Below are 12,443 nucleotides of genomic sequence, written 5' to 3' on the forward strand. Positions count from 1 at the left end.
TATCACCCTCACCTTAACCTCCTTCCACCAATCGCATTTCCAATGCCCCTCCCCCAAGTCCATCCTCCCTACCTTTTATCTTAGCTTGCTTGGCACACTTTCCTCATTCCTGAAGAAGGGCTCATGCCTGAAACGTCGATTCTCCTGCTCCTTGGATGCTGCCTGATCTGCTGCGCTTTTCCAGCAACACATTTTCAGCTAACTACAGCTTTATAAAGTCTCACTGCTTTTACATTCCAACCCTCTTGAGATAAATGACAACATTACATTTGCTTTCTTAACCACGGACTCAACCTGTAAGGTAACCTTTAGAGAATCCTGTACTCGCACTCCCAGATCGATTTGTACTTTGGCTTTTTGAATTTTCTCACCTTTTATAAACTAGCCCATGCCTGTGATCTTTTTTCCAAAGTACAAGATCTTGCATTTGCTCACATTGAATTTCATCGTCCATTTCTTGGACTACTCTCCTAAACTGTCTAAATCTTTCTGTGGCCTCCACACCTCCTCAGAACTACCTGCCTGTCCAGGGTATTTGAGGGTATTAGCTATGCGGAGAGATTGGTCAAACTTGGTTTGTTTTCACTTGAATATCAAAGGGTGAGGGATGACCTGATAGCAGGTTACAACCTTACGAATACAATGGAAAATCTGAGTCTTTCTCCCAGGGTAGAAACATCAAGTACCACAGTCATAATTTTAAGGGAAAATGGAATAATTTTAAAGTAGATATGAGAGGCAAGTCTTTTTTTATCAAAATCTGGTAAATGTCTGTATTGCGCTGTCAGAGGAGGTGGGGAGGTAAGTACAATAACAACTTTCAACAATTTGAATGTAGATATGATATATGAATAGGCATGGAGTAAAGGAATATACGCATCATAGACGCAAAAGGCATCATGTGTCGGCAGAGTCCTGGTGGGCTGCAGGACCTACTCCTACTTGTTATGGGCCAGGCCAGACCCCCTCAAAATATTTTAAGAAGGTAGCCTAGGCCCTAACTTTTTCTTATTTTAATGGCAGACGTGAAGGGGATTTTCCAGGTGTGGTGCAGCTGGTCAAACCACTTGGCTTTCAACAAAACAGAATTTATTTGAACAGTACAGTTGAAACACAAACAAAAGAAAATGGAATTTAGAAGAACTTAACTATTGGAAAACTTAACCGTCCCTTGACTAAGAAACTGTTCTAATCCAGTAACATATCACAAGCACACCCCTTGCCAAAAAAGTAAGTTGAAACGCAGCTTCTTACATGCAGGAGGGAACAACTTCCAAGGAGATTTCAGAAAGAAAAGTCAGTCAAGAATCATTCCTTGAAAGTGGAGTCACAGGTAGATAGGATAGTGAAGAAGGCATTTGGTATGCTTTCCTTTATTGGTCAGAGTTTTGAGTACAGGAGTTGGGAGGTCATGTTGCGGCTGTACAGGACATTGGTTAGGGGCCACTGTTGGAATATTGTGCATAGTTCGGAAGGACGTTGTGAAAATTAAAAGGGTTCAGAAAAGAGTTAAAAGGATGTTGCCAGAGTTGGACGATTTGAGCAATAGGGAGAGTCTGAATAGGCTGGGTCTGTTTTCCCTGGAACATCGGACACTGAGGAGTGACCTTATAAAGGTTTATAAAATCATGAGGGGTATGGATAGGGTGGGGGAGTTCCGAACTAGAGGGCAAAGGTTTAGGATGAGAGGGAGAACATTTCAAAGAGACCTAAGGGGCAACTTTTCATGCAGAGGGTGGTGCGTGTATGGAATGATCTGCCAGAGGAAGTAGTCAAGGCTGGTACAATTGCAGCATTTAAAAGGCATCTGGATGGGTATGTGAATAGGAAGGGTTTAGAGGGATGTTGGCCAAGTGCTGGCAAATGGGACTAGATTAGGTTAGGATAACTGGTAAGCATGGATGAGTTGGACCGAAGGGTCTGTTTCCGTGCTGTACATCTCTCTGACTCTATCTGCTGAAGCTTGGAACCTTTCCTGGACTCTAGCATCTTGACTGCTGCAGCTAAACCAAACTAGAAAAAACCTGAACTGGGACAACTGGCTGTTCTTCTGCCATTGTCAAACTAGGCTCTTCTGAGACCCCTCAGCACCTCTGTCTTTATGATCTCTCTTTTTAAAAAAACGGACACAATAACTTTGTTAAAGTGACAGCATTGTCACACTGTGCTGCACTGTTCTTTATTTTTTATTCTAATTTTTAAACAGTGTTCAGTTGTTCTGGACTCATTCACAAGGGAAACATTCTTTCAATATTTCGCCTAGTCAAGACTGACCTGTTTAAGATCATGAACATTCAAGTCATCCTTCACTAACTTATAGAGAAAACATCCCGTCTGTCCAACATTTCCTCAAAACATAGTATTCAAAATGTACCTTAACCTATGCCCTGTGTAATTGAGGCATAACTTCCTTACTTTTATAAAAGCAAAATAAAGCTCTGTTTCTGTGCTGCTTATCTCTATGACCTCAGAATTTTAAAGTGGTTCTCCATTTAAATACTCCTCTACTGTTTTTATTTCTTCTGCCAAGTTAAACAGTTCATATTTTGCTACATTATATTCTAGCTTCCAGGTTTATGCCCCTCACTCAACCTATCTGTTTTTTATCTCCATCTTCCTTATGTCCTCTTCACAACATACTTTCCTAATTATTTTTGTGTCATCTGTGAATTTAGCTACCATGTCTTTGTTCCCCTCGTTTAAATTTAATTTTTTTTTACTTAACCTATTTTTCTAATCACCCTGTTCAGAGATATTATTACACATCTCTGGAGCTGGTAGGACTTAAACCTGGATTTCTCACTGCGGGAGTAGGGATGCTACCACTGTGCTACAAGAATGCCTTCTTTTCAGTCATCTAAGGCATTGATATAACTTGTAAAAAGCTGTGACCAGAGCACAGACCCTTGCAGAACGCCACTTACGTCCATAAGGTTAAAAGACCCTTTCTGCAATCTGTTTTTTCTAGCCAGTTAGCCAATCTTCATTCCAAGTTAATTTCTTACCTCTATACTATGAACTTGGTTGCACATGATGTTTTATTTGGTACCTTGTCAAATGCTGGCAATCCAAGGAAGTCAAATGTCATTTCCTTTCACAAAATCTATCCTGATTGCTTTAAGAACTTTTAAGTGCCCAGCCATAACCTGATTAATTCTAAAACCTTCCCATGACAGTTGTCAAGCTAACTGGCTGACAGTTTGTTGTTTGCTGCCTGTCTTTCTTCTTGAGTTTGAGAATGTGTTGCTGGAAAAGCACAGCAGGTCAGGCAACATCCGAGGAGCAGGAGAATCGACATTTCAGGCCAGAGCCCTTCATCATTTTCTTCTTGAGTAGTGGAGTTATCTCTGATACATCTACTACCTCATTAGCCTCCTATTTTAATTACCTAAGATGAAGTCCATCAGAGCCCAAGGCTTGTCAACTGGCAAGTCAATTAGTTTGTTCAGTACCACCTCTTAGTGATTGTAATTGCACTGCGTTCCTCTCCCCCTTCCACCTCCTGATTTACAATTTTACTGAAGTTTTTCTGTGCCCTTTATGGTGAAAGAAGCAAACTATTTGTCCATTTCAGCTGCCATTTCCTTATTATCTATTATTAACTCTTCATTCTCATTCTCTAGAGAACCAACACTCACTTTACTTTCTTTGCTTTTTAAAAATCTTCAGAAACTCCTGATTTAACCCTTTACTTATCTTCACATTATCATATGCTTTTTCCTTCAGTTGATGTTTTGTAGAACTACTTTAATTGATGATGGTCCTCCCCTTAGAAATCTTTATTACATAAATTTACTTATTCTGAGTTTTTAAAAGCATCACCATAAATGTCGCTATTTCTCTGTTGATCTGTCCCGTGGCCTAATATCCCAATTCACTCCAGCTATCTCCCATATAGTTACTCTTATTTAAGTTTAAAAGGCTACATTTCAGACCCACTGTTCTCTCGCTTTTGAACTGATTGTAAAATTCAGTGATGCAGGTGGTAACACCTGGGGATGCCTTTGCTCTGAGGTTAATTAGCTAATCTTGTCACATTACTTAATAGCAGGTCTAATATAACCTGATGTCTGGTCTAAGAAATTACCTTGAAAGTATTCTGCAAAATCATCAACCATGCACCCATTGTCAGTCGGATTTTTCCAATGTATATGTAGATTAAAATCACCCATGGTTATTGCCATCCCTTGATCACAAGCACAATGTTTCTTATTGTACACTTTGACGCACACTCTGATTTCTGTTAGGAAGCCTGTAGACATCTTTCAGTAGTGACATCTTTCCTCTTCTAATCGTCACCTCTACTAAAACCAATTCTACATCCTGATGTCCTGAACCAAGGTTGTTCATAACTATTGCACTAATGCCATTCTTGATTAAATTGCTACTCCTCCACCTTTCTATTTCTAACTTTCTTTTTTTCTTGACTATCATATGTTCCATTATATTCAGGACCCAATCCTAGTCATGAAGCAGACACATCTGTGTAATAGCTATCAAAACATTTTTACTCAAATCAATGTGTGCTATCTATTACTTTGTTCAGCTACAGAATTTTTAGTGTAGTTTTTTGTTATCTTTGTTGTATCTAATCTTGACTGTCGATATATTCTTAGGTTTATTCTTTATTGGGTTGCAGGTACTAGAGAGCTGCTAACCTGTGGCTTTCAGCTCTCTGAGGCAGCACTTCCTGTTTCTGAAGGGCAGACATTACATTACTAATCTATTAACTGCTCATTGCCTATTAAAAAACTGTAGACAGTAGTTTTTTTCCTGACAGACCATTGACTTTGGTGAGGAGTGGGAGGCAGATGGACTTGGCACTATGTTAAATATGTCAAAGGAGTTTATTCTGAGACTAAGCAAATTGGATCTGAGTAACTGCATCAGAATACTTTGGCAGGAAGCTCAAAATTGGGAAGGGGCAGAGAGATTAGTATCTCGATATGAGTTTCTCATCATTATCTGACTTTGTTCTCTCTGCCATTCTTGTTTACAGGTGGAACTTCATCCATATCTGACTCAGGCTGAACCGGTGGAGTTCTGTGCATCCAGAGATATTGCACTGATGGCATTTAGTCCTCTTGGGTCTCCAGGTCGTACTCTGTGAGTGTGATGGGAGAATACTCCACGACTAATACTGTCCTCTTTCATGGCTCTTTCCAGATCCGATGCAATTTCCAGAAAAGACAGTTAATCTGCCAATTTAAAAACATTGAAACATAGAAAAGAGGAATAGAAGTAGGCCATTCAGCCATTCTTGCACTGCTTCACCTTTCATTGTGATCTTGATTATCCAATTCAATGGCCTGTTCCCGCTTTTACTCACTGTTTTTTTAATTCATGACCTCAGACTGCGACCCCTGCTTCTAGACTTGTCATCAGGAAGATCCTTCCTGTATCAAACCTGTCTAGTCTTGTTAGAATATTTCAGGTTTCTATGAGGTCCCTTCTCATTCTTCTGAACTCATGTCACTCCCACCATCCCAGGAATCAGGTGAACCTTCATTGCACTTCCTGTATAGCAAGAACATCCTTCATCTGATAAGGAGATAAAATATCCACAATATTCATGGTATAGTCTGGAATATGATGTACGATTGTAGCAAGTCATTCCTGCTCCTATAGAACATAGAAAAATACAGCACAGAACAGGCCCTTACGCCCATGATGTTGTGCCGAGACTTAATCCTAATGTAAAATATAGTAACTTAACCTACGCACCCCTCAACTCACTGCTATCCATGTACATGTCCAGCAGTCGCTTAATTGTCCCCAATGACTATGTTTCCATCACCACAGCTGGCAATGCATACCATACATTCACAATTCTGTAAAGAACCTACCTTTGACATCTCCTTTATACCTTCCTCCTAATATCTTCAAACTATGGCTTCTCGTACCAGTCAATCCTGCCCTGGGGAAAGGTCTCTGGCTATTGACTCTGTCTATTCCTCGCATTATTTTGTACACCTCGGTCAGGTCACCTCTCTTCTCCTTCTCTCCAGAGAGAAAAGTCTGAGCTTATTCAACCTTTCTTCATAAGGCAAGCCCTCCAGTCCAGGCAGCATCCTGGTAAACCTTCTTTGCACCCTCTCCAAAGCCCCTGTACCTTTCCTATAGTAGGGCAACCAGAACTGGACACAATATTCCAAGTGTGGTCTCACTAGGGACTTGTAGAGCTGCAGCAAAACCTCGCAGCTCTTAAAACCGATCCCCCTGTTAATGAAAGCCAAAACACCATATGCTTTCTTAACAACCCTATCCACTTGGGTGGCAACTTTGAGGGATCTATGTACTTGCACACCCAGATCCCTCTGTTCCTGCACACTGCCAAGAATCCAGTCTTTAATCCTATATTCAGCATTCGAGTTAGACCTTCCAAAATGCATCACTTCGCATTTATCCAGGTTGAACTCCATCTGCCATTTCTCAGCTCAGCTTTGCATTCCTGTCTATGTCACGCTGCAGCCTGCAGTAGTCCTCTATAATATCGACGACACCTCCAACCTTTGTCATCTGCAAATTTACTAACCCACCCCTCAACCTCCTCATTCAAGTCATTTATAAAAACTACAAAGAGCAGAGGCCCAAGAACAGAACCCTGCAGGACTCTACTCAACACTGTCTTCCAGGCAGAATACTTTCCACCTGCAGCCACTCTCTGCCTTCTGTCAGCCAGCCAATTCTGAATCCAGATAGCCAAATCTCCCTGCATCCCATACTTCCTGACTTTATGAATGAGCTTACCATGGGGAACACGATCAAATGCCTTGCTGAAATCCATATACACCACATCCACTGCTTGACCGTCGTCAACCTATCTTGACGCCTCCTCAAAGAACTCAATAAGATTTGTGAGGCATGACCTGCCCCTCACAAAGCCATGCTGACTACTTTTAATCACACTATGCTTTGCCAAATAGTCATAAATCTTATCCCTCAGAATTCTTTCCAAAACCTTGCTGACCACAGACATGAGACTGACTGGTCTGTAATTGCCAGGGATTTCCCTATTCCCCTTCTTGAAAAGTGGAACAACATTCGCCTCCTTCCAATCCTCCGGTACGACTCCCGTGGAGAGGGAGGAGGCAAATATCCTCGCTAGCGGCTTAGCAACCTCCTTTCTCGCTTCCTTTAGCAACCTAGGATAAATCTGGTCTGGCCCTGGGGACTTACCAATCTTAATGTTTTCCAAAATTTCTAGCACATCATCTTCATCAATCTGGTCAAGACTGTATCCCAGCTCCTCTAAGTTTTCATTTACAACAAGATCCCTTCCCTTAATGAAAACTGAAACAAAAAACTCATTTAGGTCTTCCCCTATCTGCTCAGACTCCATGCACAAGTTCCCTCTGCTATCCCTGATCGGCCCTGCCCTCTCCCTGATCATTCTCTTATTTCTCATGTATGAGTAAAATGCCTTTGGGTTCTCCCTAATCCTTCTTGCCAAGCCTTTTTCGTGCCCCCTCCTGGCTCTCCTCAGTCCATTTCTGAGCTCCTTTCTAGCAAGCCTGTAATCCTCTAAAGCTGTGCTGGATCCTTGCTTCCTACACCTTACGTAAGCTGCCTTCTTCCTTTTGACGAGAAGCTCCTCTGTTCTTGTCATTCAAGATTCCTTAATCTTATCCCTTCTTACTTGTCTCAGAGGAACAAAGTTGTGCATCACTCGCAACAACTGCTCCTTAAACAGTCTCCACATGTCTGCTGTGCCCTTTCTGTGGAACAATTGCTCCATATCTGTACTTCCCAACTCCTGTCTGATAGCGTCATAATTTCCTTTTCCCCAATTAAATGTCTTCCCTCGGTAACTGCACCTTTCACTCTCCAAGGCTATGCTAAATATGTGGCAGTTGCGATCACTTTCACCAAAGTGCTCTCCCACCACGAGATCTAACACCTGTCAATAGACAATAGACAATAGGTGCAGGAGTAGGCCATTCTGCCCTTCGAGCCAGCACCACCATTCATTATGATCATGGCTGATCATCCTCAGTCAGTATCCTGTTCCTGCCTTATCCCCATAACCCTTGATTCCACTATCCTTAAGAGCTCTATCCAACTCTTTCTTGAGAGTATCCAGAGACTTGGCCTCCACAGCCTTCTGGGGCAGAGCATTCCATACACCCACCACTCTCTGGGTGAAGAAGTTTCCCCTCAACTCTGTTTTAAGTGGCCTACCCCTTATTTTTAAACTGTGTCCTCTGGTTCGGGACTCACCCATCAGTGGCTCGTTGCCGAGCACCAAATCCAAAATGGCCTCTCCCCTCATCGGTCTGTCTACATACTGAGTAAGGAAACCCTCCTGAACACCCTGACAAAAACAGCTCCATCCAGACCATTTGCACCTAGGAGGTTCCAGTTGATATTGGGAAATTGGACTCACCCATAACTACAACCCTGCTACTTTTGCATTTTTCCAGAATCTGCCCGCCTATGAGATCTTCAATCTCTCTACTGCTATTAGGGGGTCTGTAGAAAACCCCCAATGTGGTGGCTGTTCCCTTGCTGTTCCTAACTTCCACCCATACTCAGTAGACAAACCTTCCTCCACAACCTTCATTTCTGTAGCTGTGATGCAATCTCTGATTAGCAATGCTACACCCCCTCCTCTTTTTCCACCCTCCCTGTTCTTTTTAAATGTTCTAAACCCTGGAACATCAAGCAACCATCCCTGTCCCTGTGAAACCCACATCTCCATTATGGCCACAACATCATATCCCCAATGTTGTGAAACTATACTTGAATACTTTCACTGTGAAGGACAACATTGTTGTAGCCATTACAGAAACATGGTTGAGAGCAGGGCAGGACTGGTAGCTCAGTGTTCCAGGGTTTAGATGTTTCAGGCATGATAGAGAGGCTGTAAAAGGGGTGAGGGGTGTTGCAGTACTGATTAAGGAGAATGTCATGTCTGCGCTAAAAGAGGACATCTTGGAGGGTTCATCCAACGAGGCCATATGAGTAGAGCTTAGGTATATGAAAGGTACAGTCACTATAATGGGGTTGTACGACAGGTCTCCAATAGCCAGCAGAGGCAGAGGAACATATATGTAAGCAGGTCATAAAAAGATGCAAAATAACAGAATCATTGTAGTGGGTGATTTTAACTTCCCCAGTATTGACTGAGACTCCCTTAGCATCACGGACTTAGATGGGGCAGAATTTATGAGGTACATCCAGGAATGTTTCTTGAAACAATATATAGACAGTCCAATGAAGGAAAGGGCCATACCAGACCTTGCATTGGGGGATGAACCTGGCCACACGATTGAAGTTTCATTGGGGGAGCACTTTGGGAACAGTGATCATAATTCCGTACGTTTTATGATAGTTATGGATAAGGATAAGACTGGCCCTTGGGTGAAGTGCAAAATAGGTGCAAGGCTAATTATAACAGTATTAGGCAGGAACTGGAGAAATTAGATTGGGGAAAATTAGGCAAGGTTATGTTCATATTCTAAGGCATGACAATATTAAGAAGGAAGAGGTGTTAGGTATCTTGAAAGACATTAAGATAGAAAAGACCTCAAGGCCTGATCGAATCTATCTTGGATACTGAGGAAGATGAGAGAGGAGATTGCTGGGGTCTTGACAGAAATCTTTGTGTCCTGTTTAGCCACAGGTGAGGTCCCAGAAGACCGAAGAATAACCAGTGTTTTTCCTTCATTTAAGAAGGACAACAGGGATAATCCAGGTATTTATAGGCTAGTGAGCATTACATAAATGAAAGGGAAATTATTGGAAATGGTTCTTAGGGGCAGAATTTACTCACACTTGACCTCTTGCTCAACTTGTTCAAATCTATCTACTTTTCACAGCTTACCCTCACACCCAGCTTTGCATCATCTGCAAATTCAGTGAGTTTACATTTACTTCCAAATATGTGAATCATTAATACATATCCTTGCAGTACCCCACTAGTCACTTCCTGCCATTCAGAAAAAGACCTGTTTATCCCTGTTCTTTGTTTCCTGTCTGCCAACCAGTTTTTGAACTATCTCAATGCACGCCTCAATCTCACGTGCATTAATTTTAAGTGCTAAGTTCTTATGTGGGTCTTTATCGAACGCTTCCTGCAAGTTCAAATAAATCACATCCACTGGTTCTCCCTCATCAACTCTTCTCATTACATTCTCAAAGAATTCCAGTCGACAAACTATAGAAACTTAGACAGTAAGTTTTTATGTTCCCTTCAATCTCAGTCTGCTACTCTCTTTTCCCTTTCTTGATTAATCCCTTTATGCTCATTTGCTTAATTCTAAACTACTGCCTCAAGTCGTGATCCACGTAGGCACTAACAACATAGGTAGGAAAAGGGATGGGGATTGAAGACAGAAATTCAGGGAGCTAGGGTGGAAGTTTAGCGCTCGAACAAACAGAGTTGTTATCTCTGGTTTGTTACCTGTGCCAAGTGCTAGCAAGGCAGGGAACAGGGAGAGAGAGAGGAATTGAACACGTGGCTACAAGGATGGTGCAGGAGGGAGAGTTTGGATACCTGGATAATTGGGGCTCATTCTGAGATAAATGGGACCTCAAAAAACAGGATGGTCTACACTTGAACCAGAGGAGTACCAATATCCTGGGGGGGATTTTTAACTAATGCTCTTCAGGAGAGTTTAAACTAATTCAGCAGGGGGGTGGGAACCTAAATTGTAGTTCGTGTCCGGGAGATTGAGAGTAGTGAGGTCAGAAATATGGTTTCAAGATCACAAGCAGGAAGGTGGTTTGAAGTGTGTCTACTTCAACACCAGGAGCATCCAGAATAAGGTGGGTGAACGTGCAGCATAGGTTGGTACCTGGGACTTCAATGTTGTGACCATTTCAGACACATGGATAGAGCAGGAACAGGAATGGTTGTTGCAGGTTCCAAGATTTAGATGTTTCAGTAAGAACAGAGAAGATGGTAAAAGAGAGGGAGGAGTGGCGTTATTAGTCAAGGACAGTATTACAATGGCAGAAAGGACGTTTGAGGACTTATCTGCTGAGGTAGTATGGGCTGAGGTTAGAAACAAAGGAGAAGTCACCGTGTTGGGAGTTTTCTATTGGCCTCCGAATAGTTCCAGAGATGTAGAGGAAAGGATAGCAAAGCTGATTCTCAATAGGAGCAAGAGTGACAGGGTAGTTGTTATGAGGGACTTTAACTTTCCAAATATTGACTGGGAATACTATTGTTCAAGTACTTTGGACAAAAACTGACCCACCTAATGTGTGCAGGAGGGTTTCCTGAGGGTTTCTACAGTATGGAGACAGGCCAAGAAGGGGTGAGGCCTCATTGGATTTGGTACTGGGTAATGAACCTGGCCAGGTGTTAGATTTGGAGTTGGTGAGCACTTTGGTGATAGTGACCACAATTCAGTTATGTTTACTTTCGCGATGGAAAAGGATAGGTATATACTGCAAGGCAAGGATTAAAGCTGGGCGAAAGGCAATTATGATGCGATCAGGCAAGATTTAGGATGCATAGGATGGGGAAGGAAACTGCAGGGTATGGACCTTATTCAAGGAACACCTACTGTGGGTCCTTGATAAGTATATACCTATCAGGCAGGGAGGTAGTTGTCGAGAGAGTGAGCCATGGCTTACTAAAGATGTTGAAGCTCTTGTCAAGAGAAAGATGAAGACTTATGTGAGGATGAGGCATGAAGAGCCAGGAGGGGACATGAGAAGTTGTGGCGGATAGGATCAAGGAAAATCCTAAAACCTTCTAGAAGTATATCAGGAATAAAGGAATGACTACTGTAAGATTGGGGCCAATCAAAGACAGTAGTGAGAAGTTGTGTGTGGAATCTGAGGACATAGGGGAAGCGCTTAATGATTACTTTCATCAGTATTCATATTGGAAAAGAACAATGTTAGTGAGAATACGAAGATACGGGCTACTAGATTAGATAAAATTATGGTTGACAAAGAGGAGGTATTAGTAATTTTGGAAGATCTGAAAATAGATAAGACCCCTGGGCTGGATGGGATTTAGGTCATAGATAGAGTCATAGAGATGTACAGCATGGAAACAGACCCTTTGATCCAACCCGTCCATGCCGACCAGATATCCCAACCCAATCTAGTCCCACCTGCCAGTACCCAGCCCATATCCCTCCAAACCCTTCCTATTCATATACCCATCCAAATGCCTCTTAAATGTTGCAATTGTACCAGCCTCCACCACTTCCTCTGGCAGCTCATTCCATACACGTACCACCCTCTGCGTGAAAAAGTTGCCCCTTAGGTCTCTTTTATATGTTTTTCCTCTCACCCTAAACCTATGCCCTCTAGTTCTGGACTCCCCGATCCCAGGGAAAACTCTGTCTACTTATCCTATCCATGCCCCTCATAATTTTGTAAACCGAGATAAGGTCAACCCTCAGCCTCTGATGCTCCAGGGAAAACAGTCCCAGCCTGTTCAGCCTCTCCCTATAGCTCAAATCCTCCAACCCTGGCAA

At 42.4% G+C, this 12,443-nt stretch overlaps 1 protein-coding gene across 1 annotated transcript in view; it reads left to right on the forward strand.

Moving 5' to 3' along the window:
- The window catches only part of zgc:56622 (uncharacterized protein LOC326033 homolog), a gene marked incomplete at its 5' end in the record, with an annotated part of 106,975 nt that overhangs the window by 74,236 nt on the left and 20,296 nt on the right, over positions 1 to 12,443 (forward strand). Inside the window, one exon of the mRNA XM_043707496.1 lies at positions 4,997 to 5,106. Within this exon, the coding sequence (XP_043563431.1) occupies positions 4,997 to 5,106 (110 nt within the window). The remainder of the gene's footprint in view (positions 1 to 4,996; positions 5,107 to 12,443) is intronic.

Source organism: Chiloscyllium plagiosum, chromosome 17, assembly GCF_004010195.1.
Source record: "Chiloscyllium plagiosum isolate BGI_BamShark_2017 chromosome 17, ASM401019v2, whole genome shotgun sequence".
Taxonomy (NCBI): Eukaryota; Metazoa; Chordata; class Chondrichthyes; order Orectolobiformes; family Hemiscylliidae; genus Chiloscyllium; species Chiloscyllium plagiosum.